We start from the raw sequence: 24,595 nt of genomic DNA on the forward strand, positions 1-24,595 counted from the left end.
AGCAACAATTAAACGTTATAGATGGTCTCTTCCATAAAGGGAAATTTGCTATCAAAGATTTACCTTGAGTGCATGAGAGCTCGAACTTCTGATGGTTGAGTGCATGTGTAACAGGGTCATAAATCACATTGTTATAATGACACAAAATGTGTCCTAAACCCCCAAACCGTTCCTTTTATACCTGACTTTTAGGACCTCCAAGCCTGTAGTTGTGTTCATTATCAGGTATGTCGGATTTTGTGTTGTTGTTTTTGTTTTATCTTATGTCAAATATGTTTTGTGTAAATCCATACTTTATGTTTAATGTAAAAATAAATGCCAGCCCTTTTCTACAATTCCCCTGTGGGAGAGGAGCTGGAGTGGGCAAATTATTTACTTGGAGGCCTTTCTTTCTTTTACTTTTTTTTTTATCAGACACAACGCAGAATCACACTGGTTACACATGAAGTATGTTACAGAGAGTTGGGGGAAAACGCAGACCTAAAACACTCAGAGTTTGTAGGACATTTGTTCAGAAAATAACAAGAACTGTGGATGAAATAAATGTACAGTAATGTAACCTCCACACGATTAAGGGTTGCAGAAAATATTACCCAGAAGCCTTTGGACTTCAATTTAAGGACCCTGCTTGTAGAGTATGAAAGGCTACTTGTTTTTGCCCTAAATAAAAAGGTGCGATTGGATTTTAAGTAGTTCCCCAACACTAGTTGATATAGTCATATGTGGGAAATCCGGAAATAACCAGTAACCGTGTGAATAAGCGGCAGCTCCGGGGAAAGCACGGGATCTTCGCTGAAAAGTGAAACAGAAACAAATAAAAAAATATTATAAGCATGAAATTAAAATACTTAACTGCTTAAAAGATTCTATGTTAGTATCACGACAATGCTCCATCTCCAACTGTGAAAATGTGCTCCAACACACGCGCGCGCGCGCGCGCACGTATACACAAACAAGCGGCAGGTGTCAGCAGAACACACCCGGAGCTCACAGCACAGGTATGCAGACGCGTCCCTTCTGTATTTCTAACCTTTTAAACTGCACCGCGCTCGGATTGTGCGTCTGTGGATGTGAGGGTTCAGTATTGCGGCTGAAGTCCTCTTGGTGACGCTCTGCTGACATCACTTTGATATTCCCCCACTCAGCTCTCCGCATCAGACACACGGAGCTCCAGCACTCTCACACACACTCCGTCCACACTTTGTTTCCATTTCGCTCCGCTCGCCTTGCACAAGACGCGCCGGCACAAAAACACAGCCGCCGGCTGCCTGCGCACTGCGGCCGGTCCACGTGGGGAGGGCTCTGACTCTTCCTGTCATTAACAGAATTAAAGCAAAGGACAGAGAAACTAATCACGGTCCAGACTGAGGAGAGGCACGCTCGGAGCGGCAGGAGCACAGAGAAGCTGTAACTTGGCTGCTTTCAGCGCAGGCGGTCTGAACTGAGCTCGAAGTTTCTTGGCTGATCGGAGAAGGAATAATTTGGAGCCCGGCTGAAACGCACGGCGCTGTTGTGGATATTACGTCCACCTTATCTCCTGTGTATAAGAATGGCGAGAGATTACGCAGCGCGCTGCCCGGTGTATCCGATGAGAAACGCTTGGCTGGTGGCAGTAGCGGTCCTGCTTGCAGCTCAAGGTAAGTGTGAACGAGCCCAGCTGTGTTTCTTACAATGGAAGTCCCGTCAGTTCTTCGCCTCCTGTAGCCTCGTGTTCTCTGAATGTAGCAACCCCCGGCACTTTTCCAGGAGGGCAGCCCGCGTTCCCGGAGTGCTGGATGTTTGACGGTGTCACGTCTCCGCGTCCTCTCTGGCTGCTGCTCAGAGCGCCGAGACCTATTGTAAAAGTTTATTGTCCGAGCTCTACATCAGATCTGTGTGTGCATATGTGTGTTTGTTGAGTTTCGGTAAGCCACGAAACGCGAGGTGTGGCTCTCCTGGTTTGCGGTGTTTGTCCTAATTCCTCACCGCTTTCGTCGGCAGGTGACTGTTCAGGAAACCTAATCCTCCCTGAGCCGCTACAAACCCTTACAGCACGGCTGACCTGAAATCTGTGTTTACCTGTCGGGAAGCGTGGCCGTGAAATGGGGCGCAATCACAACTGCCGGTCCGTTTACTAACCATTAGAGTAATGGCAAAATTAGTCCTCGTCGTGTGGAGCAACAGGGTGTTGATGGGGAAACGCGTTCTCTGCGGGGGATGAGAATGGCTCGGCCCCTGCTCTTGAGGTGGCCCTTCAGGAATAAATACCTTGTCAAGAGGGCTGCATGAATATTGACTACACGAACTGTATGAAAAATACACGAACTCCAGAATCATGGCAGAAGAAGCAGCGAACATGCAGTGCATACAAATTTAAGAAGATAAAATGACGTAAATGTTAATATTATGATATAAGGCACCCTGTAATCAATTAAGAGATCAATACCAGCACATTTAGAGTAAAATATCTGAAAACATTAATTCAGTGCTTTTCTTTTCTTAAACTAGACAGCTTAAACCCAAATAAAACACATGTAAAACACTCAGAGTTGAGTAAAGTGAGATAGGGGTCATAAAAACTTTAACTCCACTTTCTATATATCTACCTCTGTGCAGTGATACATGTAACTGTGGCCAATATTGACTGATGGTATCAGCAAGTATCAGCCGAATGGTGCTGTGAACTTACTGTTAAGTGACGTAAGCACAATGCAAGACACTGTGCGAGTGTTTTATAAAACCTATAAGAAATAAGGATTTACAATGATCATACGTGAAGTCCCGGATGCAGCACAGTGAGCCACAAAGAGCAGCTTGATTGATGGACTTCATCTTTAAACTAAAAAGCTTCCTGATCAGCACCTTTGACACTCAGCCAATAAACATGTGCCAAAAATAACAACACTGTGAAGTTGCTGAGTGGCGCAGAGACATAATGGGATTATTAAGGAAACGGTAACAACGTTTTCCATAAAATAAAAGCAGGTATAAATAAACCCGCTCATGAATAACAGAAACACTTTGCTGTCACTATAAAACGCACCTTTGTTGGATAGAAATAACAGTAATCGCGTACGGGAAAGGTCACTAAAAGACAAGGTTATCGCTGCATTTATGAGGTTTTTTCATGATTCTGGTTCCCTGTGCTGGAAAGTCTTTACTCTGATTTGAGATGTTAAAACAACAGAGATTATTTGTTGTAGTTTATTGCTGTTTAGATGGCATATTGACATATCTGACTTGCTATCAGCACTATCGCCCTTGAATGGCTTTTCTAACTAGTCAAAGTCAGTCTGCACACTGGAGCTCTCAGTTATGTCCTTTTACCATGTTACAGATTAAACATTAGTAAAACAAACAATGCTATGTGTCACATGAATATGCACGGCTTCTCAAAAGTACCTTACATTCGACTAAATATTTACTTTAATGTGCACACTCAGCGACTCGTGTACTTTCTTGGGACTTTCCAAAGTCTTTACCGACTTCAGCGGCTGTTTATGGGAGTTTTCACAGTTGCAAACCAGTTTTTCAGATTATTCAGACAAGAAGAACCACAAGAATTTACAAATATGCTGTAATCCCCAACAGAAACTACTTGTTTTTTCTCCCCCCCCCACTGGAACCAGCTCCAATATTTATAACAGCAGGGAGTCGGGGTATAGTGATCGGCGTTAGCCTGCTCTGTCAGCATGAATCTGTCAGCCTGTTGTTTGCACCTGGGTATAACTAATATCATCTGTCAGAGCTCTCCAAAATCTTCACTGAGGAAAAAGAAGATGGGTCATTATGGAGCTGGAAGATATGTCATCTTGTGCCTTGACACACCTTGGAGACATGCCTGTGAGATCAAAGCAAACGGGAGGGCAAGTTATTTCGAGCCGGGGAGCGAATCCTTCTTTGCATTTCGCTGTAGCATCTGTTGCGTAACCGGTGATGGCGTGAACTGTTATTGGCGCCGAGTTTACAAGGCAGGAGGAAGATTTAATCTCGATTAGAACTAGCTGTGTAATGACATCCTTTCTCTTCCTGCGTTTTTTGGAGCAATGTAAGAACGAGAAAACCCCCAGTGAAGGAGAGCGTTCTGCTTTAGACCCCATGCTGTAAGCTCCCGAACACAGGTTGGAGAGAGGATGACAGATATTCAGCTGAGACTCTGCTACATTGGGTCTGTATTGTTAAAAAGCTGTCAGATTGTCATGACAGTATCCCCACAGGTTATGAATTCATTTTAACATGCAACAACACAACTGTCTCGTCTGAGGAAGAACATCTACACTCACACTGCAGCTGCTTGGAAAGCGAGCTGCTGACAGAGGCTTGATTTTTTCCAAGATTGCCCTGGCATATGAGGAAACGATTCAAAAGCGAGTTGTGTGCATAGATGATCGTTGTATGTTTACGTGGCAAATGTAATTATGTGGAAAATTAACAGGCACTTTGCAAAAGGGGTCAACGGCAGCCGTGAAACCTTGACTGTAATATTGAAAGAGGAATGTTAACCTTCATAAAAAAAGGCAAAATAGAGTTAAGAGGATATCATTGTGCAGCAATGATAATTAAGTCTCTTCAGGTAACCACCCCCTCCCCTTCGTGTCTCAATAGGCCCGATCCTGTGCTGAAATGTCAATGATGATGAGTCCCCTCGACGGCTCTGCAGAGACGGAGGGCTGATTAGCTTATCACTTGGAGAGCAGGCGGCCGATGATTATCGCCCTCAGAGCAGCACAGCCTGATTATCGAGAGCTCTTATTAATGACTCATCTTTAGCTTTGCATTGCGCTATGTTGTTGTTTGCATATTTGTGTAGCCAGTGCTACACAAGCTCCAGTATCCATCTGTGATGGTTTTACTCCACGTGGGAATCGCTGCAGAGGATCTCAGGGATGAAAAAGTCTTAAATGACGTTGATCTACCTTCTTGCCTTAAAGGGCAAAACCCAAAACATACATCTGCCTTTCTTTTTACCTCGTCACGCCTTCAATTAAAAACAAACAAAAAAAACAACATATTTTGGATGTAGCTCTGTAAATGTTAAAATGAACATCCAGATATGCACTAGAGACACTATATAGAGCATCTCATCTGGCCTGGGAATGGCTCCGGATCCCCCAGGAGGAGCTAAAAATTGAAGCTTTAGACAGCGACATCTGGACAACCTCGCTTTGCATGCGACCGCTGCAGGCCGACTCTGGATAAACAGCAAAAGGTAGAGGGACGCGCAGCCCGTTTTAGTGCTGTAATTAAAATTCAGAAACAACATAAAATTTAAAGAAGCAAGAGTTCAAGACCTTCATCTGTGAGCTGCACGTTACAGCCAATTTTGCGCTCTTGGCCTTCGGGATAGGTGCACAGTTATTTTAATTTTTCTCCATGCAGGATATTTTCATTTATTAATAACTGGAATAACCCTAGAAGCTTTAAAAAACCTATTTTTTTTTTTTCAAAAGCAAAGGGCAGTTTGAATAAAATATTCCAGCAATTTTCTCAGTTTAAAAAACATATTTTGCTTCTTTGCATAAATCCTGGTTGAATACTATGTAGCAACCTGACCCTGGAGCCTCTGTTCGCTTTAAAAAGTGGTCCGTAGCGCAAAGGTCCCAGGCCCACTGCGGTCGATGATGTCAGACAGACAAAATGTCAAGAAGTGTATCTGGGGAGAACTGATGTTCTGTGTGTTTGTGGAGAGGTTCGAGGCAGCGGTTGTCATTGTTGCCGTGAGAGTTGATCATAGGTATCATTGCTGGGTTAAAATGTCAACGACCGTGCAAAGCAGCTGGATGCTCTGCAAGTTCCTACTCGGAAGGGCTTAACGATGTGTTTTTAGCACGTGATATTTCCCCCCCTAACTGTTAAAAACCTTTATATTCATAACACTAATGACCTTGCTGAACAGAATACTTAAGGACGCACCAGTCGGGAAAGTCTAGGGTGATACCGATGTTTAAAAATGACAATTTAGCAGATGTGCAATGCGAATGGTTTTTAAATGTCGTTGTTATTTATTTCCCCATTTGTCACGGGAAAAAGAGAAATCAGAAAGCAACTGCACTGTTTTCAGTCTTCCGACTCTTCGTCACACAATCACGCATTGAGTGATTGATGTGACACAATGGTTTAGCATCAGCCGCTGCCATATTTAAATGTCTTATTTGCTGAAGAGCCAGTGGCTGCTAACGAAGTCATTATTATCCAGGGCATGGCTACGGACTCGGTAATCAAAACTCCTGAAACGTAAGAGAAATCAGTTGCAAAGTCATACAGTAAACTTATTTTCACACGTGCGTTGGGGTCCAAAACATTTCAAACGTTATTTAACCATCTGACATCTTTAGCCTGTCAGCTTCTTTTTACTAAGCCTGTGCGATATTTGATTGAGAACTGAGTCGGTATTTTCCTGGAGATTTAACAGAAAGCTGGTGGACTTTGCATCCTGCCTCTTGCACGTTTTACCTAGCCAGCACTCTTGTCAGGACTAGACTATTTACAGCTGTTGAGAGTGTGTCCTGTTGTCTGCTAAATGTGAGAAAGGGAAACGCTGTCCTGAGTTTGTGTGCGAAAACAGCTTAAGTCAAGTTTAATCTGACACCCGCCACAATACAGGCTGCTCTCACGTTGGGACCTGCAGTTAAAAGGCTCAAGACTCAAATGCCAAAGGCTCTTCCTGCTGAGGGTGAAAATCATCAGGAGCAGATCGCTGATGCCCGTTGAGAGCTTGTGAAAGATTCGCATACTGCGCACGCTGTTTAGTAATATGGACTGCTGTTTGTGTTTGCACGAGTTTGTTTTTGTCTGTGTCAGAATCGACACATGCGGCGATGATTATCACCCAGCATAGAAGGAAGTCTTATTGCTTATAAAAAACTTCCTTTTAATTGCAGCTTTTCACTTCTTAATTGGTTCGAGTTGCGTCACACTGTGATTTGTTTGTTTGCATTTCTGGTAACGTTGGACTCTTAATTTTTGGCTCTAGGTTTTGTTATTGATCAAAGATTAAAATCTTAATGACTTCCCACGACTCTTTGTGGGCCAGTGAATGATGAACTATTGAGTTTGTATTGCAGGATCTTGCATAATACGTGTGGCTTGTGTTTGTGTCTTCAAAGAAGTATTTTCAAAAATCTTGAGTGCAGCTCTTATGGCCAGAGGTAGACTTTGGCTTGGTAGGTCACTCTCAGAAATTTTAAACTTGTTGCCATGGATACAGCTTTTGTGTCCGAGACAATATCACAAGCCTGTGTTGTGTGTGTGTGTGTCTTTGCATGTCCTAAAAAAGAAGGTGTGCAGTTATAATTAGTGGGAATAGTTCGGAGTTTGGGTTGATGTAGCTCAATCTGCCCAACTTACTACAGGAAGCAGGTTTTACTTCATCACCGTGGGCGCCAAAGAGCCAGCAAGCACGTGTCTGCACTTGGTCAGCGATTTTCCTTTTTTCTTTTTTCTTCTTCTTTTTTTTCTCCACCTCTGAGGAAACGGGTTACTAAGCAAATTGCAGATCACATTTCTAGACATAAAGCGTATCATGGCTAACACCTTGGCATTCCTTTGTGATTCTACAGCAAACAGGTGTCAGTGGGAAGAGGGATTACAGAGCGTAGCAACAGGAAGGGGGCCATGAATCACAATGGAGCTGATCCAAGGATGGTCGGAGCACGGTTTATTCTTACAGGGTCCAGTCAGGTTTCACAGCATCACGAATGCCTTTGCAGATGACTTAAAAAATGCACACACAAAGTCTCTTGCATACATACGCACACGATCGGTGTGGCCTCCTTTGCTAGTTTGACTTTTACCCGCATGCAGAGTAAAGAAATGGCCTTTCATACCCTGCTCAGTTTTCATTTTCCCATTCTTTTATTCAGGCATTCTTCCTCCCTGTCTTATTCTCGCTCCCTCTCTTTCACACTCATTCTTTTGCTCACGACCCTATTTTCAGTCAGCCCGGCTGGCTGCTGCTCCGTGGCGGCTCCCGAGCGGGGGCCCTTTTGTTGGAACAGCTTTGGTGGAATTAAAAAGGGTGCCAGGACAACCCCCCCACCCCAACTCTACTCTTCCTCTCTCAATCCACTCTTCTGCTTTCAGTTCTTCTAGGCCTCATTGTTTAGAAAGGGAGGGAGGGAGCTAGAGGGGAAATTCAAAAGTGTGAAAGTGTTTAGACAAGCGTCCCTGTTCTGTGTCCTAGTCTGTCCTCAGCATTCCTGTTACACAGACCACACCGACCTGCGTCCTTCCTCTCCTCCCGTTTAGTCACCTCTCCAGATATAGCCTGCTGGTGACAAAATGGAAATTGCTTTTTACCATTTGTGTGCGAGTGCAGCGGCGGGTCAGGCTGCGACGTGACTTTGTGACATTTGCAGTTGTACCCATGTGGGCGATTAATAATTACAGTAACATTGTTTGCTTCACTTACATCATTATGGAGCTCCTGCAATGACCAACTGAGAACATATAAGGCAGCGGTCTTGCTTTCCAAAATTGGACCATGTTGGCCGTCACTAAATCACTATTGGCGCATTGCTAATCGTTGGTGAAAAGAGCCATTCTGGACAACGTGCGAGATAATTAACGCGTCCATGTCTTTAATGAGCAAAACATCAGAATACATTTTAAAACAGGAATGACTGAATCATCTGACATTTACGATCCTCATAAAATAAAAAATTACCTTCTTAAACCAGATTGCAGTAACTGGAAAAAGGGTCTATTTCTCTTCCATTACCTTTTACCGCTCTGTCAACAGGTCACATGATACCGTTTATTTAAGCAATGAAATGCATGGTTTTAGATATACTTCTTTTTATTTGACCACTAAATAAATCCTTTTTACCATATTATTAGAGATCCATAAGGTTTTATGACACATGGTCAAGGACACGCTGTAGCCTCCAAGGATTCTGGGAGTACTGGACTGAAATGGGATCTGGGGAGGCTGGAGACTGTCTCAGTGCTTTGGGCTCTTGGTGGTGCTTCCTACACAGTTTTTGTGGTTTGGTGGGATACATAGTTATATAGTGACGTGGACTGCTATTGGAGTGCTTTTGCTATAGTTTCATTTGCCTGCATCCAAGTAGCATCCACATCAATGCCAGGACCATTTGTTTCCCTGCTGAACACTGGATTATAATAAGACGATCAATGTTATCCCCATCACCTCTCCATGGTTCTAATACTGTGGTATATTGGTGTAAAAATACAGTATATTTTCTTATTAAGTGAAAGAGAGGAATCTTATATCATAGCAGAAAGACTTCTTTCTCAGCGCAAGTGAGAAAATTAAATGGCTTCAGCCTTAATGCAGTCTTTGGCCTTGATCACAGATTGCTTTTTATCTCAAATAACAGAGTGGAATTTATTTGCTAAAAAAAGACATTGAACCTAACATCACCTACTATCAATCTTTTCGTGTCTGCCAGTTTCAGAATTGGTCATGTCCATTCTTCTAGTTGATTGAATCGAAATTGAAACCTACTTCACTGTTGTGGATTTTTTTTCCTGCAAACCAGTATGATATAAAAAAAGAAGTCATTTCCTGTTATAGTTCAAGTGCAAGCTCTAGAAAGGGCAGGGCATTTCGGTGTTATTCCTGGATCCTCTTTTTTTTCTCATAATGTTGGCCTTCTGCTTGACCTCCTAAAACTGTTGAACTCACTGTTGAACTTCAAGAGTTTTACAACTCATGGAATTTCCTGACATTTGGTGAAAAAAAAGCATGGAAAGAAAAATCTGTGTCTTAGGGGAATGAGGAACGCTAACATCTCACTGAAGTAATCGGTTTGATTTGGAAGATTATAAAAAGCGTTTTTATCTTGGCTTTTCAGCCTGGAGACTGTTCTAGCAACAAGTTCCAGAGGTCAGTGGCTAACCAGCCAGTAGAGAGTGAGCAAATGAGCAAACGAGAGAGAGCTAAAGAGATAGAAAGGGTGGGTCAGTGATGGTGGTGGGAGATCTGTTTGTACTGATGAAATGTTAAAATGAAAGTGGCCTGAAGACAAGGATTTGTGCACCTCTAACACTCCGGCTCGTCTCTCACCTCTGTTAACATCTTCAATATCACTGCCTCCACCGAATGCATCCCCGATGCACGCACATGCATGTGCACGTCTGTCGATGGGAGCCATCCTGATCAGCTGCATCTGCTCTGACAGTGTTGTTTCTTATTTGCATAATACAAGCTAACATCTCTTCCCCTTTTCCATGTTCACAAGTGACTACTGTTTAAACAGCCCATTTGTATTCAAGTCACATGCACATTAAAAGAGAATACCAGTGTCATTTAGAGTTACAGCCCATTTACTACCTTCTCTTTCTAGTGTATGTTTTCCCCCGATCATTTTTGCAATGCATGCCATATGTAATTAGATCATTTTTAGGTCATTTTTCAATATATAGCCTGTGGTTATTTCAAACCTGGCTGCAAATGAATTGGCTGTCCTGGCAGACAAAGCAGTTGCATGCAAAAGAAGCCATGGATATGACAATTAAGTTTGTCAGGCTGCATACATTTCAGGGATTATTTCCTGGCAGAGACTGTCATGCCTTATGTGGCTGTCAGTCACCTGACAGGAAACAGTCTACATTTATATTAACAACAGGACTTGGTTTCCTGTCAGGCTTCAGTGAGACACATTGAAATATTCTCTTTGCTAGGAGAGGTCACTGAATGTGCAGAACGATAAGCAAACAAAGCAAACGGATGCTTGAATGTGCAAACAGTAACCTAGAAAAACAATAGAAACATCCGCCTGCAGATAAGTGTACCCTTTAAGAAAGTTAAATAGTTGACTTCCTATAGTGCATTTCTACATTACTTCTGTTACCGTGCATGCCTTTATCCTCACAGCACACTTTAAAACATTTTAAGGCTTTTCTTTAATGTTAAGATGTCATGCAGAGATTGAAATATCTGCATAGCTTGATGCCTCTAAGTGCATTTCTATATATAGTCTTTTTATAGCAAGAGTTACAGAATGTAGAAAGGGTTCAATAGAGCCTTGGTTGTCTCAGAGTTTGGTGTCTGAAGTTTAAAATCTGCATGGATGGAATTAAGGGAGCCCGCTAAAGCTCTGTAACTCTCGCCTCATCTGCTGTGGCGAGGGGCTCAAGGCTACATTAGCTACTGCTAAGACTAAGCTGAGTGTTTGACCGAGCTGTTGGAAATTACGTTTGGGTAAATTTGGCTCTGTGTTGTTGTGCATGTAATAAGATGTGTTGTGTTGATTTTAATCTAAAAAACGGTGTGATTATAGGAGTGCTGTAGGAATGTAGACACAACTCTAAATGTTATGTATATGATAAAAATGTTGTAATCTGAGGACTGTATGAAGCCACAATATGATATTTCTATATGTATACTGAATTCTGTCCACGTGACCCCAAAATAACTGCTTCATCTCACATCCAAACAGTATATCCCGATGTGGAGCCAGGCTTCCTCATTCCTTGTCTTTTCCTTGGGGTTGCTTCCCAGTCTCATTACGTGCTCCTGCATCTATGCTCCTGCACCTCCCCGAGTCAGATGTTGGTGGAAAGTTTTCGTTTGACAGCTGCAGAACAATGTTTTGCCTTTCTTAGTTTCTCAGTTTCTTCTCCATCCCACTCCCCGCCTAGAGCAAACTAATTCTTGACTTTCCTTTCTCAGATCTAAATCTGAGGGTCAACTCTTGAAATACACAATTCACTGAGCTGAATTTCTCCCGTGAATCCAAAACTGAGTTTTTCCTCTTTTTGCACAGAAAAAGGTTGATGTTCTTTTGACATTAAACTAATCAGTATTCCAGACGGAAGCAGACATCCGGTCTTTTGGTGGCCGCCAATAAAGGTTTTCTTTTGCATGATAGAATTACCGGGTTTATTCAAAAGGAGGGTTTTTCTTCTTTAATGATATATCATTGTCAAATGACTCGATGTTGCCTGGTGCTTTTCTACAGGCCCTGTGGGCTTTCTTCTCATAGGTCATTTCATTATTTTTCCTCCCTGCTGCTTTTGATGCTTACGCTTACCTGTCAGTTAGCTAGTTTAAAGTATGTTTGGTTATTTCTTTCTTTCTGTCTTTCTTTCTATCTTTTATCTAAGAGAGGATTCTGTCCAAGTCCTGCTTAATTAGACCAAATGAAAGTGCAAAACAGATTAGTGAGGCTAGTGCTTGTAAATAGCTTCTGCTGAACATCTGTCACCCTTGTAACCACTGTGTCCTTGTCGGCATCATGGGGCTCAGGATATACGTGGTGGTCAGATGGCTCTGCACAAATGTGTGTGTGTGTGAGAGAGAGTGTGAGTGTACTTGTAGGATTTTCTCTTATGATCTGTATAACTTTTGTAACCTGACAGTGAAGCCTGTTTTTGAAAATTTGGGCTATTTTTGCCTACTTGAAATTTAGAAGGTTAAGATTCCGTTCGAGGGTTCAGGTTAGATTTACTGAAGTTTTACGTTTGCAGATTTTTGGCCAAGCATTTAGTTGCAATTCTTTGGATAAAGTGGTAACAAAGAGAACATTGCTATGATAGCGTGCAAGTGCATGTCTGCTATTTCTCTGTGTGTGTGCGTGCGCTTGTGACAAAGGCCCTCTGTTAGCTGCACTGATACAGCCACTGTGGACTATGTGATGGGTGAGGATGTGAGTCAATGTGACACACAGAGGCATGCACACACATCTTTAACCATCTTTTCTTCCTCTACCCCTGAGATCGTTCTTTTCTCATCTCCTAATACATATTGGAAATGGATCATAGCACATGGACTTAAATAATACTGCAATTGTCAAAACCCAAAACTCATTAATGACATAAAGTGCTTCACTGTGGCTCAAAAGACGTGTACACTCTAGTCACACATGAACTGCTCCCATGGGACAAAACATTTATATTTCACAGGTTTTCACATTTTTTAATAGCACAGAAGGGCCTGATTTTAAATTAGGAGACTCTCATTCCCTCAATGTTTTCTCCTATTTTAAGAAGCCTGGTTCATTTTCAATGCATTTATTAGTGCAGATGCATGCTCATTATAGAAAAAGAACAATAACTAAAGAGCTTAAACTGTAAATCTGAAGCTATGGTTGACAAATGGTTTTAAATAAGGTTGGGGACAATGAAGGATAGTATAGCTGACTAGCAAAAATGAATAATGTGCTATTGTGAGCCAGGCAATTATGGCAATAATCTGCTAATCTGCCTGCCACATTGAAATTTGAATATCCTACCATCCATTTTCTAATACGCTTATGCTGTTTGATGCTGTGGGGAATGCAGCACATTTAAAGTAATGCACCGACTGAGAAGCGGTGCGCGCACTTAAACCAGGTTGTGATATTTTACCTCGAGTCTGCCAAAAGTCTTACAATTGAAAAATTGAATAAAAACAACACCTTTATTTAAAAATGCTGGCATACACATATTTACCTGCTGTACTTAAAAAAAATACAGTGCCATGTTTATTAAAACATTTTATGTTCTTCTGTATTTGTATGCATTGTTGCTAGCTAGCAGTGTTGGGGAGTAACGGAATACATGTACCGCCGTTACGTATTTAAAATACAAAATATGAGTAACTGTATTCTGTTACAGTTACCGTTTAAAAAGGTGGTATTCAGAATACAGTTACTTTGTTGAAATAAATGGATTACACGGCGGTACTTCCCTGTTTTATATTGTGGCGGGTCAGGACTGTTTGGGTTTTGTTTGACAGCTACGCTCTGTTGTTCCGGGTGGCAGCGTTACGGTTGCCATGGTTACAGGGTGACGCTCTCTCTCTGCGTGTTTCCTGGGTGAGAGAGCGCCTTTTGTTGTTGTTGTGCTAAGCTAATAAGCAGAATGCTACAGGTATAGCTCTAAAGAATGTAGCATCATAGGCAGTGTAGTCCGTGCAGCAGGGAGAATGGACTGCCATACACGTCATGTGTCTGTGAGCGAGGAGGGAGAAAAAGAAAAAGTAGGAGCTGTCATCCAGCAAAAACGGGAGCTGGAAGCATGTAAATATAATAATAACCACTGCAGCCAAGAAGAGAGCCTGACGAGCCCAGTTGTAAGTAAGCTATTAAGACTCGACTGTACACCGTGTTCGTGTTTTCCTCCAAAAACAATAAGTTCCGTTGGAGCAGCCTTTCAACGCCTCTCTCTGTCTCTCGCTAGCAAAGTTGACCCAGACAACAAAGTAAAGCTAGTTTTCGGCTACGAGCCCGACACGAACCCACCGTATTATGAGCCGCGGACCTTCAGTAACAGTAATAAATCACAGCAATAGTACATTCATGTAGTTGTAAACAGCATGATAATATATTAAGTAATCCAAAGTATTCAGAATACGTTACTCTCATTGAGTAACGTAACGGAATACGTTACAGAATACATTTTGCGGCATGTATTCTGTAATGGAATACATTTTAAAAGTAACCTTCCCAACACTGCTAGCTAGCAGTCTTAGCAACACTAATAGATGGTCAAAACCTGCATAGGGTCATTTTAAATAAGAAATAATTGCAACCACAATAGGCCCTGCAGTCCATGGCGGGCAGTTCTTAACCTCTGCACCTTATTTTATTTAGTAACCGCACATCAGAGTGGATTAGCCAGCTGTCACAAATGAAGATCTTAGTGTTATTCTGGGGGGGATAACTCTTTGAATCTAAATTCTGAGTTTGTATTTTTTGTATAAAGTTAAGTTGAGATATGAACCATGTTGTTTCCCAAAAATATGACATTTTCAAACAATTTAAAACCCTAAATACTACTACAGGTTAGCAATATATTTGAGAAAAGGTAGTTAGCGCTAATTTTTTTTTAGCTTTATTAGTAAAATGTTCGGTATAAAAAGAGAATCTGAAAGAAACAAGAAGTAAAATTAAGTGTGGCTCAGCATTGTGTGAAAGCCTGTGGCTAAATACTTTACCAATGTAGGAATAAACAAAGTGTAACCTTTGAAAAAATCAGAATCAGAAATTGACTTTTTGTTGTGAGCTTGCTGACAGGAGCTGTACATGAATTTGACGAGGTTTTGTAAAACTGTAACTTAAATTTCTAATCACTGTCAACTAAAGCCAACAATAGGTGTCAAGGTGACAAAGGAGCGACTTCAGCATTTATACTGTTACTGCTTAAAGCTGTAAGAACAGTTTGGAAAGTTGTATTGCTGTTTTATAAGTACAGTTTTAGCCATCGCCACAGCATGCAATTTTTTGAGATGGTCTCTCCTTTCATAGCCGAGAAAGTGAATTTCACTGAGCCAGCGACTCTCCTCCTCCCTGCCATGGTGTTTGTGCTTACCTCAAAAAACTCCATTAACTAAGGAGCTAGGATTGGAAAATAGAAATGACTTGTGCGCCTGGGTTTCTGACCTCTCCACCCCCTCATCCCAGAGTCTATTTCCAGGTAGTGGGCTTTTCGAAATGTGAGGATGATTTCTTAATCCCCAGGGGTGCATCTGAGGATGGAAGCGAAATGCTTCAGCTGTTCTCGTTTCCCACCATGCAAGCGGCCTGATGGGTGGTAGACTGCCGACTGCCCAGTTAGCTGGACGGAGAGAAAAGTGTGCTAATGAGATGTGTGCTGCTCTTTCATGTGTGTCCTCTCCTTCTCGCAGCATGCCATTTCTCTGTGGGTGTCTAAGCTATAAGCTTCTAGGTTTCTGACTGTTAATGTACAAAGTGACCGTGTCTGAACTGAAAGTTAAATACAGTTGGAATTGAATCAGGCGTTTTTCAGTATGAAAGGAAGTGTAAAGGGCCGCGTGCTAATGAGAGGGTTTGGATCGTCATTCGTTCCTTACAGTCATCAGTGGCATAAAACCGGCCAACAGGAACAGAGGACAGAACAAGGACCGGGATGACATCGCTCGCTGAAAGCTTAAACAAAATCAGTCGACAGCCAAAGTAATTTATTAATGAGTAAAACGAATCATGGCACATCTCTATAAGTCTTCTTTGGAGGATTACACCATTAAAAACAAATTACTAAATTGCAGGTCACTCGTATATTAGGTTTATGTGTTCAATCAGGGAGATCTGTGAGGACTCATTTGCCTGCTTCCTTGAATCTTTGGCTTTCCCACGCTGTCAAACTCAAACATTACACTCCACCAATCATCTTCTCCCCCGCCTTTTTTAAGCTAATCAGCCTCTACTCGGCGTGGTTTAAATCTTTGGTTTAAGCCATGATGGTGCATCGAAGTCAATTATAATAATTGGATGTTAAGCAGAAAATATAGATTTACATAGAAGCAACCTTCCAAACAGTTATTTTGGCCCCTCAGCCTAAAGGTTTACCCTCTTACATTGAGTTATTTTTTATAGCCCCTTCTACATTCACTTTTCCTTTCTCTTAAGTTGGATAAATGAAGCTTGCTGCCCACAAGGCTTCCACAGATAGAAAACAGAGGAAGCCCCGGCAGATAATTAGGTGGATCACAGCTCTACTGTATATGACCTCTTAAGATCTGGCTGTCTTAAAAAATAGTAATGATAATGATGATTTCTTTGTACATACATTATATATAATATATATACATATATACATTATATAATCTATTTACAAATAGATTATATAATGTCTCATTTTCAAATGTCCCATGATAACGCCTTATTGAAGTTGCATAATAAGCTCAGTTATATTTTTGTTGATATAAAAGTGACTGATACAGGCTACCTCTTTATCTCCACACCATATAGTATGATATTCAAGATGCACAGAAATCCCTCACAGATAAGAAGACTGTTGATGCAAATCCTTAAAAACGTCCCCAAAAGTCAAGATTTACTCCAGGTTGGGGATTTTGTGGAGCAGCAGACAGAGCGGAGAGCCTGCTTACTGAAGGGTTTTAAAGTAAGTAATGCGTAGGATTTTATCCTAGTTCACTTTCACAAATTGAGTCCATGATTTCATTTTGGTGAGGCTGTTGGTGAGAGTGGATTGAGTTTCATGGACGATGGATTTAGTGGTAATGTAGAGCCACGTGTCACTGGTGGAAAAGACCATGTTGATGGATGACGCTGGTTCCAAATAGAGAATGAGCAGAAGATGACCAAGACCCAAACTCTGAGGATGTCTCGGCACATAATGGCGAGGAAGTTATTTATTCTGAGCTCTATGAGATGGAATTTCAACCAGAAGTTGCTGGTATCTGCAGTATTTTCTATTAATTTTTTATCACAACATCCAGTCAGAGACTGTGCAGAGGCTTAAGATTGCAGAATCAGAGGAATCATTGTTTTTTTGTTTTTGTTTTTTTTTAATACCGTTTTTTTCCCCCAGACTCTCCTGAGTACCTAAAGCACCTAATTCTGGCATTTGAGTTAATGTCTGCCTTCTGCATTTTTAATGCAGGAGGCAAAAAGTTCAAAATGAAATTTCACAGCATCTGTGTTTACTCGTTGGCTTTGACTTCTTCTTCTTTTTTTTTTTTTTTTTTTTTTTTTTTACTAGACAGCACTTTTTTTCTTAGCTTTGTGAATCCTCTGCTTTTTGCAGCAAATGAAGGATGTTTATTATCTCTCATAAGTTTTAAGCGTCTACTACCTCTGTGATATGCCGATATTGGGTGATATCATCCAATATCTCTACCTGAATCTAATTTCAAACTTGTGGCATGGAGCAGACTTAATAAAAAGTTTGGTTCTTTTAAATTTTCCTGTTGTATCATTTGCAGATTTGAGAGTTGGTCGGCAGTCCTGGCATGTTCCCATCAGGCGATGGGGCGGCCTGGCGTACATGAGACTGCATGAGATTCTACTCCATAATTGTCACAGTGGGATCGGAGATAATGATAAACATTATGTGTCTGTTTTACTTAAATGCATAGTACCACAGAATAGCATATGTTGTGTTCATCACAATCACTGTGTAAGAGAGAAATTCTCTTACACAGTGATTGGTGTTATAAAACTAAACAGACTTTTATGGGCAGCCATGCAAACCTTTCGCATACTAAACATTAGAGTTGTCCGTCAATGAAACGGTGTCGTGATGAAATCAAATTTTAACATCGGTTAACTTTCCAGCTGATTTTCTTTGCCGTGGTTGCACAGAAGGTGCCATCAAGCTTGTAATTGCTCCATAAGATCTCATATGGTTTCAGATGATAGTACATCAGATGTAATTGCTTGTTAGAACCAAATAGGCAACGGCCACGAGGGGTTAAATGCCAATTAGCACAGTATGAGCGGGAGTCCGGATGCAGCCAGTTTGCGCAGAGGGATAGCCATTTGCTCACTATTACTTAGGGCTCTGGGTTCACTCTGTGTTTGACTTGACAGGTCTGTCTGACCCGTCATCCTGTTGATTCTATTCTTGGTTCCTTTTTTAAAAAAATAATAAATTTCTGGGATCTTGAGGTTAGTACACTGTGACAACTCTCACACTGTCTGTTGAGTGTCAGTTTGCTGGCTCCTTTCTTTCTGAAATGACAGGGAGTGAGCGAGGACGGGAGGACTGCAACACGCCGAAGAGGAGAGCGAGGGTCCTAACCTTCCCCCACACTGTCCTCTCATCCTCGCCTCATTCTTGCTCTCTTTCACTGTCGCTCTCATGTTTTATTCTGAGAGTGTGGCTGCTGGTGCGTTTAGACTGGCTGATAGAAGGCGGTCATACATGTGAATACTCTTTCACGTGCAGCCTTGCACGCACAAGTGCTCGTGCAAAGACGCGACAATGGTCCCCGCGCTGCCCGTTCAGCACACGGATTCAATGCCACATACATGAAGTAATTACAGGCACAGATACACACATACTCGCTCTCAGTCTGGTGGAACCACTCAATGGCGTCCCCCTGACAGCTATCCAGTCGCAGTCTCTTCTCGCAAAAAACAGATAAAAGCTGTTTTTTAAAGTCTTTTCCCATGTCATCTCTCTCAACTCCTGTCTCTTTTCTCTCTGCTGGCAGTGAGGTGTGGGCGTTGGCAGGATGTGCGTGTGTGTGTGTGTGTGTGTGCCTCGGTGTCTGCGTGGATTTGTGTATTTTGTTATGTGTTTGCACGCATGCTGGGAATCATCGTTTTATGTCTGTGCAGATGTGTGGATGATGGATTGAGAGAGAAAGCGCCAAGTACTGACTAAAGCATCCCATGCACTTGCGTAAGTCACGAGTAGAAGCAGTAAGACAGCTGAATACCATTTGTCCACTGATACACACACATGTGCATTAAAACCGGAGCCTATTCCAGCTCTCAAAGGGTGAGAGGTGATGCATGCTCTGGATAGGTTGCAGATCTATCACAGATTACAGTAATTTTAGAATCAGCAATTAACCCAACATGCACGTCTTTGGAGACTGTTAAAGTACCAGGAGAAAACCCATGCAGGCATGGGGGCAACAGCTGGCCAGTGGTTTCGAACATAAGAGGTGACAGTGCAAAAACTGCAAATACTGGTACTGTGCCTGAAGAAACAACTGCATACCCAGATGGACTAGTTCAAAATGTTTCATCTGAGTCATTCTGTGATTTCTATGGTATGGACTAGTCAATAGTGATGTGCGGATCGATACTGAAATATCGATTCCTCCGATACCAGTTATTTATGTTCTAGAATCGATTCTCACATTAAAATATCAATATTTTAGTAATTTATGGTAAATTTGTAGTTTATCATTAACAGAAACACAGTGGGGCCTATTTCATTCGGATTGTCTACAATTGGAAGGAACTGCTTCCTCTTCTGCCTTTCATAGTCATGTGTGAAATATAGCTGTATAAATGTGGCAGCCCCTTGGCGTGCGCACTCACAACAATGGCTGAGCGTAATTGGAGTCACGTGCGGACGTATTTTACATCCACAAACAGCCGAGACGTGGTTTGCGATACATGTGGCAAGAAAGTGAGGTGCTGTGGCAACACCACAAATTTGTCAAACACCCCAGAGTAAATCATATCGCAGAATATGACGAGCATAATGTTAAGGCGAACTAAAGAGGAGGACAGGTGCTGCTAGGGCAAGACAGACGTCTCTCACGGAGTCCTTTAGTGCTGCAGGCAGGCAAGGTGTTCAAATAGCACAACTTCAGGTTTTTTTTATTTATATATGATGAACTCTGCATTATTAAGTGATAAGAACAAGTAATCTGATGTCCTGTAATCATTATGATGCTATAATTTGAGATACAATAAATAAAATACGTTTTTGTACAAAGTATCTGTATCGGATCAGTATCGTCGATACCACCCTGAATGTTACTTGGTATCGGATCGGAAAGGAAATCAGTGGTATCGCACATCACTACTAGTCAACTGTGAACTTCTCAGTTGGATGCTGACCATACCATAATATCCAGTGAAAGAAAATGATCTCTAAAAACAACTATTGGAGCTGCGCAGCCGTAGCTTTTCGTTTTGGGGAAAAGTCAGAGTGAATGTCATGGATTCCTTTTCGTCTGTTGTGCTGGCTTGTTAGCTTAATGGCACGACTACTGCCAGCGAAAGAATTACTGTCACACAGATGTCGACTCACCCACCCCTACTATCATCTGCACGGCCTAACAAACACATACACAGAATAAGAAAGGGTGCCATTTTCTGATATACAACCACAGATGGATTAATTACGAGCTTTAATCATCCCCTTATCACCAGTGTAAGCCATGCAAGCGTAGACGCACTACTGTGCAGACCTTAATAAACACTTGCTTAAATGATACCATAAATTATTACACTTGTCTTCACAGATTGTATCTTAAAAAAGGCTGTGCATAGATGGTTTCAATTTCTTTCCAGCATTAGAAATATTTAAAGACTGTCAGTTGTCAGCCAATCGCAAGACAAACACGGCTGTCATCACAAAATTTAAATAGATTTTGATAATTTAAAGCTTAATCATTTTCACAAGAAATGCGAAGGTGCTGCGACATACGCCTTCGAGCGACAGCGAACGGGTCGTGGATATCAAGAAGATGTGACGCTCAGAATGGCATTCGCATTCAGAGTTAATTAGCCCGGTGCCATATTTGGAACGAGGCGGGACAAAGAGGAAGAATTAAACAAGAATGGCACAGACAGCAGCTGGTACCTAATCCAATGAATGATTGTGTGTTATTAAAAAGCTCGCACCAGCAGTGAGATTAAAGCTTGAGCTTCGAGTCAGTTTTGATTAATAAGAAGGATGATTAATCAAGTCTGTCTCCAAAATGCACACGGAGATGGAGGGAACTTGGATACGGGCATGTATACAAACCCGCATCCACACACGCACATATTTATGTACAATAACTGAGTTTGATCGTGACATTGGATGATATCCTTGACTACTGTAGCATGTGGAAGTGGGTCATCTGTGGCTCTGCCAGCAGGAGGTAATCTGTTCACCTCCTGAGATGTGAAATACTTCCTGTTTGGAGCACAGTTTCATATTTGGGTTTATGTCCTTTTGCTTTTGCAGGTCAGGTGTGGTTGTACAGGTGTTGATGTGGGTAAAGACTGTAAGGTTTTGTTTTTGTTTTCTCTGAGTAGGAAAATAAAAATAGAGGAAATATTTGATTTGAAATGGTTTATGGAGAAGGCCAGTACTTTTTATATTTTGTAACTGTAGCTGAGTATCAGTCAATATTCCCTGTGATTCAAAAGCTTAGCCTTCAGATTGCTGTAAATGAGAGGTCGGCAACCTTTCTGATGATGAGTGCCATATCAACCATTGCATTAGGAATAAATTTAATAACACTCTATATCAACAGTTACACACTACATAGAACAACTTTACAGAACTATATTTGCTCCCAGGTGTTGGCAAAGTGCAGTGTTGTATTTGTGTATTTCCGCAGTGCTGATGCTGTGCTGAGCGGAAAGCTCCTGAAGCATTTAAAATGTCGTAATATGGCAATTTCAACATCGCTTGAAAAAACTGTCAGCTAACAACGTCCCTCTCACCAGTAGGCCAAGTGATTTTTAGCCAATTACAAGTTGAATCTGGTAGTTGGGGTTGTTAGCTAAGAGCTAAGATCATTAAGAAGTGAAACAGCTTATGTGTCTATGCGAGCTAATTTGCGATGTGCACCGGTGGCCCAGCCATTTATTTTTTAATGCACCTTCTCAGATTAATTCACTGTGTGTCATGCTATCAGTTAACCCCTCGCGTGCCAGCTGTGGCACGAGTGCGGTTGCTGACTAGGGATGGGTATCGTTTAGGTTTTATCCGATACCGGTGCCGAATTGGTACTTTTGAAACAGTGCCGGTGCTCAAACCGGTGCTTAAAGAATGGAGAACACAAACTTTGTCCAAAAACCTCTCATGTTTTTATTTTTAGCAGTCTCTTTTTTTCTGCAAAATGATAAGTACCGTCCAGCCCCATGCACGGGGCGATCCGTGCTAACTTGCTAATGGAGATTTACCACACCCGCAGTAGATGTGCTCGGTGTGAGGTCTTACAGCAAGCTATCAAATACGGCGCATTTCTCGGCTTTTAAAAAAACGCTATGCATCGCCAGGTGTTTCATCAGATTCGAGGTGTTACCTCCTTTGCACAGTATCACCTTAAAGCACTTGTTGCAGCTGCTGAGTTTGCATCTTTTGCTGTGAAGTATAGCCAGACTTCGCCTTGGGCATTTTTAATCTGTAGCTCTGATCTAAAAGAATGTACGTACATGGGCCCGCCTACTATCCTCGGAAAGGTAAAATGATTGGCTAGAATCCAAAGTGTGTGACATTTCAGGAAAAAAAAGGCAACGAAATAAAGCACCGAAATGTGCGCTGCTTTTCAGTCTGGTTACTACCGTTTATGTCAGAACCGATACCGGTACCCATCCCTATTTCTGACTCCTGCTGTAAATGCTTCTTTTTTCTACTCTTTGATCTTCATGATGTCGCAGACAAGGATTTTTCCTAATATGGTCATCTTAGGCACACAGATCTGGCTGTTAACCGGTTAATTATGAGGGGCAGCCAATCAGATGATAGTTGATTTAAAACAAAAACAAAGCTATAACAAATTGTATTTGGAGAGCGAGGATGGCACAGAATAAGTTAGATCGGTAAACTTACCTGTGAACATACAAGCTTTTCATAGAATAGCTTTAAGTAAATAATGCTTTAATCTCTAAGTATATCAGCCCTTTTTTACAACCACATCTCGTTACACTGGTAACCAGATCTTTAGATGCTATTCCAGTGTGGCCGTGCACAGTAACAGTTGCAGAAGCACGCACATTTTGTGCTCTTGTAGTGGGTTTTTTTGGACAAGTGCGTGCAGTCACAGCAAATTGGAGGGTAAGAGGATGTCCGCTTAGAGTCAGCACCTTGAATCCACCTTCTAATGATAACATCTAGATCAGTTGGATGGTGCTATAACGCTAATGTGGCTTTCTGATCCCACTTTTATACCTGTTTAATGAATATTTTAAAAACCAGAACGAGAAGTTTTTCATTTTGCCTCGGAGGTAACTCATCCGATGCCTCAGCGCATTTGTCTCTGCCCTTGATTTCACCGTGTGAGCTCATTTGCTTTTGTCAGCCTGTCTGTCCTTGATTTGACCACAGGTTCGCCTCTGTGTCTTTGTGCACGGAGTTCGTCCTCAGACACTGCAGGCCAAGCTTGTGTGTATTTGTGCGGGTGTTTTTGTCTGCCAACGGCAGCGGTCTGATCTTAGATCAATGCCTTTTACCACAGTAGCTGCATTCACACATTCCATTTCCATAAATGGGCAACAGTGCACAACGCAAATTACTGTCAGGCTGCAGGCTAGTTTAGTGTAATTACTCCCTTCTCCTTTTCTCTCCTCATAAAGCTATCCCTCTTCTCCTCTGCAGCTCACCTTCTCCTCCCCTTGTCATTTTGTCATTTCATTTCCTCCTTTTTTCCTGTTGAGTCATCTTTGCTCTTTTTCTCCGTTTATATGCCATCCGTCACCTTCATCTGCGTCATGTCACTCCCACTTGTTTCTCATGATATTTCCTCATCTTTAATCTTCTCCCTTCTGTTTGTCTCTTCTCTTCTCTTCTCTTCTCTCCTACTTGGCATGCATTTCTTTTCCTCTCCTTCTCTTTGTTATTCTCCTCCTTTCCTCTCACCTTTCCTCCCCATCATTGCGTTTCTCTCTTTTTATTTGCCATTCATCACCCCTACTCTCCTCTTAGCAGTATTCTCTTCCTCGGTTTGCCAATCATTCTCCGTTCTCCTCCTGTCACTCCGTTTCTCCTCACATCCTGCCATCCATGTCCTCTCATCTCCTTTCCTTTCCTGACTCCACTTCATCAATCTTCCATTTAATCAATTCATCATACCAGCTTTCCTTACTGCCCCCACACTTGAATTTCCCATCTTATTTTCCTCTTCCATTTTCCTTCTAAATGTTTTCAGTTACTTGCCTAAATCGTCCGTAACAAATAAGTCAATTTTGTAGTAAATATCAAAAGAAACTTTGTCTTTCCCTTCATCCCAGGCTGGCATCAACAAACATTTACTCTTTTGTTCAGAGACTTCCAAGGATCTCCATTTGTGTCAACTTTAACCGAGTCTTGTTGACAAACCGCGTCCGTCAACTGACCAAAGTTTCTGGCCAGCTAAGAATTACTGATGCTTTCCTTTTAGCTTTGTTTTTGCACTTATCAGCTATTAAAGACAACGTGTCAAGCTCTGCAGCCGCTAAATGCAACAACCAGCCATTTACTTTGTCCCCCTTTAAGTGCTCAATGTTTAATGAAGCGTATC

At 41.8% G+C, this 24,595-nt stretch overlaps 1 protein-coding gene across 2 annotated transcripts in view; it reads left to right on the forward strand.

The window, feature by feature from the left end:
* The first annotated feature begins 1,077 nt into the window (after positions 1-1,077).
* pvrl2l (PVR cell adhesion molecule related 2 like) overlaps positions 1,078-24,595 on the forward strand; it is a 378,297-nt gene continuing 354,779 nt past the window's right edge. For both annotated transcript variants that reach the window (XM_006794448.3, XM_006794447.3), the window contains exon 1: positions 1,078-1,637. In XM_006794448.3, coding sequence (XP_006794511.2) covers positions 1,550-1,637 — 88 coding nt within the window. In that variant the 5' untranslated portion in view covers positions 1,078-1,549. The remainder of the gene's footprint in view (positions 1,638-24,595) is intronic.

The sequence above is a fragment of the Neolamprologus brichardi genome, chromosome 22 (assembly GCF_056152115.1).
Source record: "Neolamprologus brichardi isolate AB-2024 chromosome 22, ASM5615211v1, whole genome shotgun sequence".
Taxonomy (NCBI): Eukaryota; Metazoa; Chordata; class Actinopteri; order Cichliformes; family Cichlidae; genus Neolamprologus; species Neolamprologus brichardi.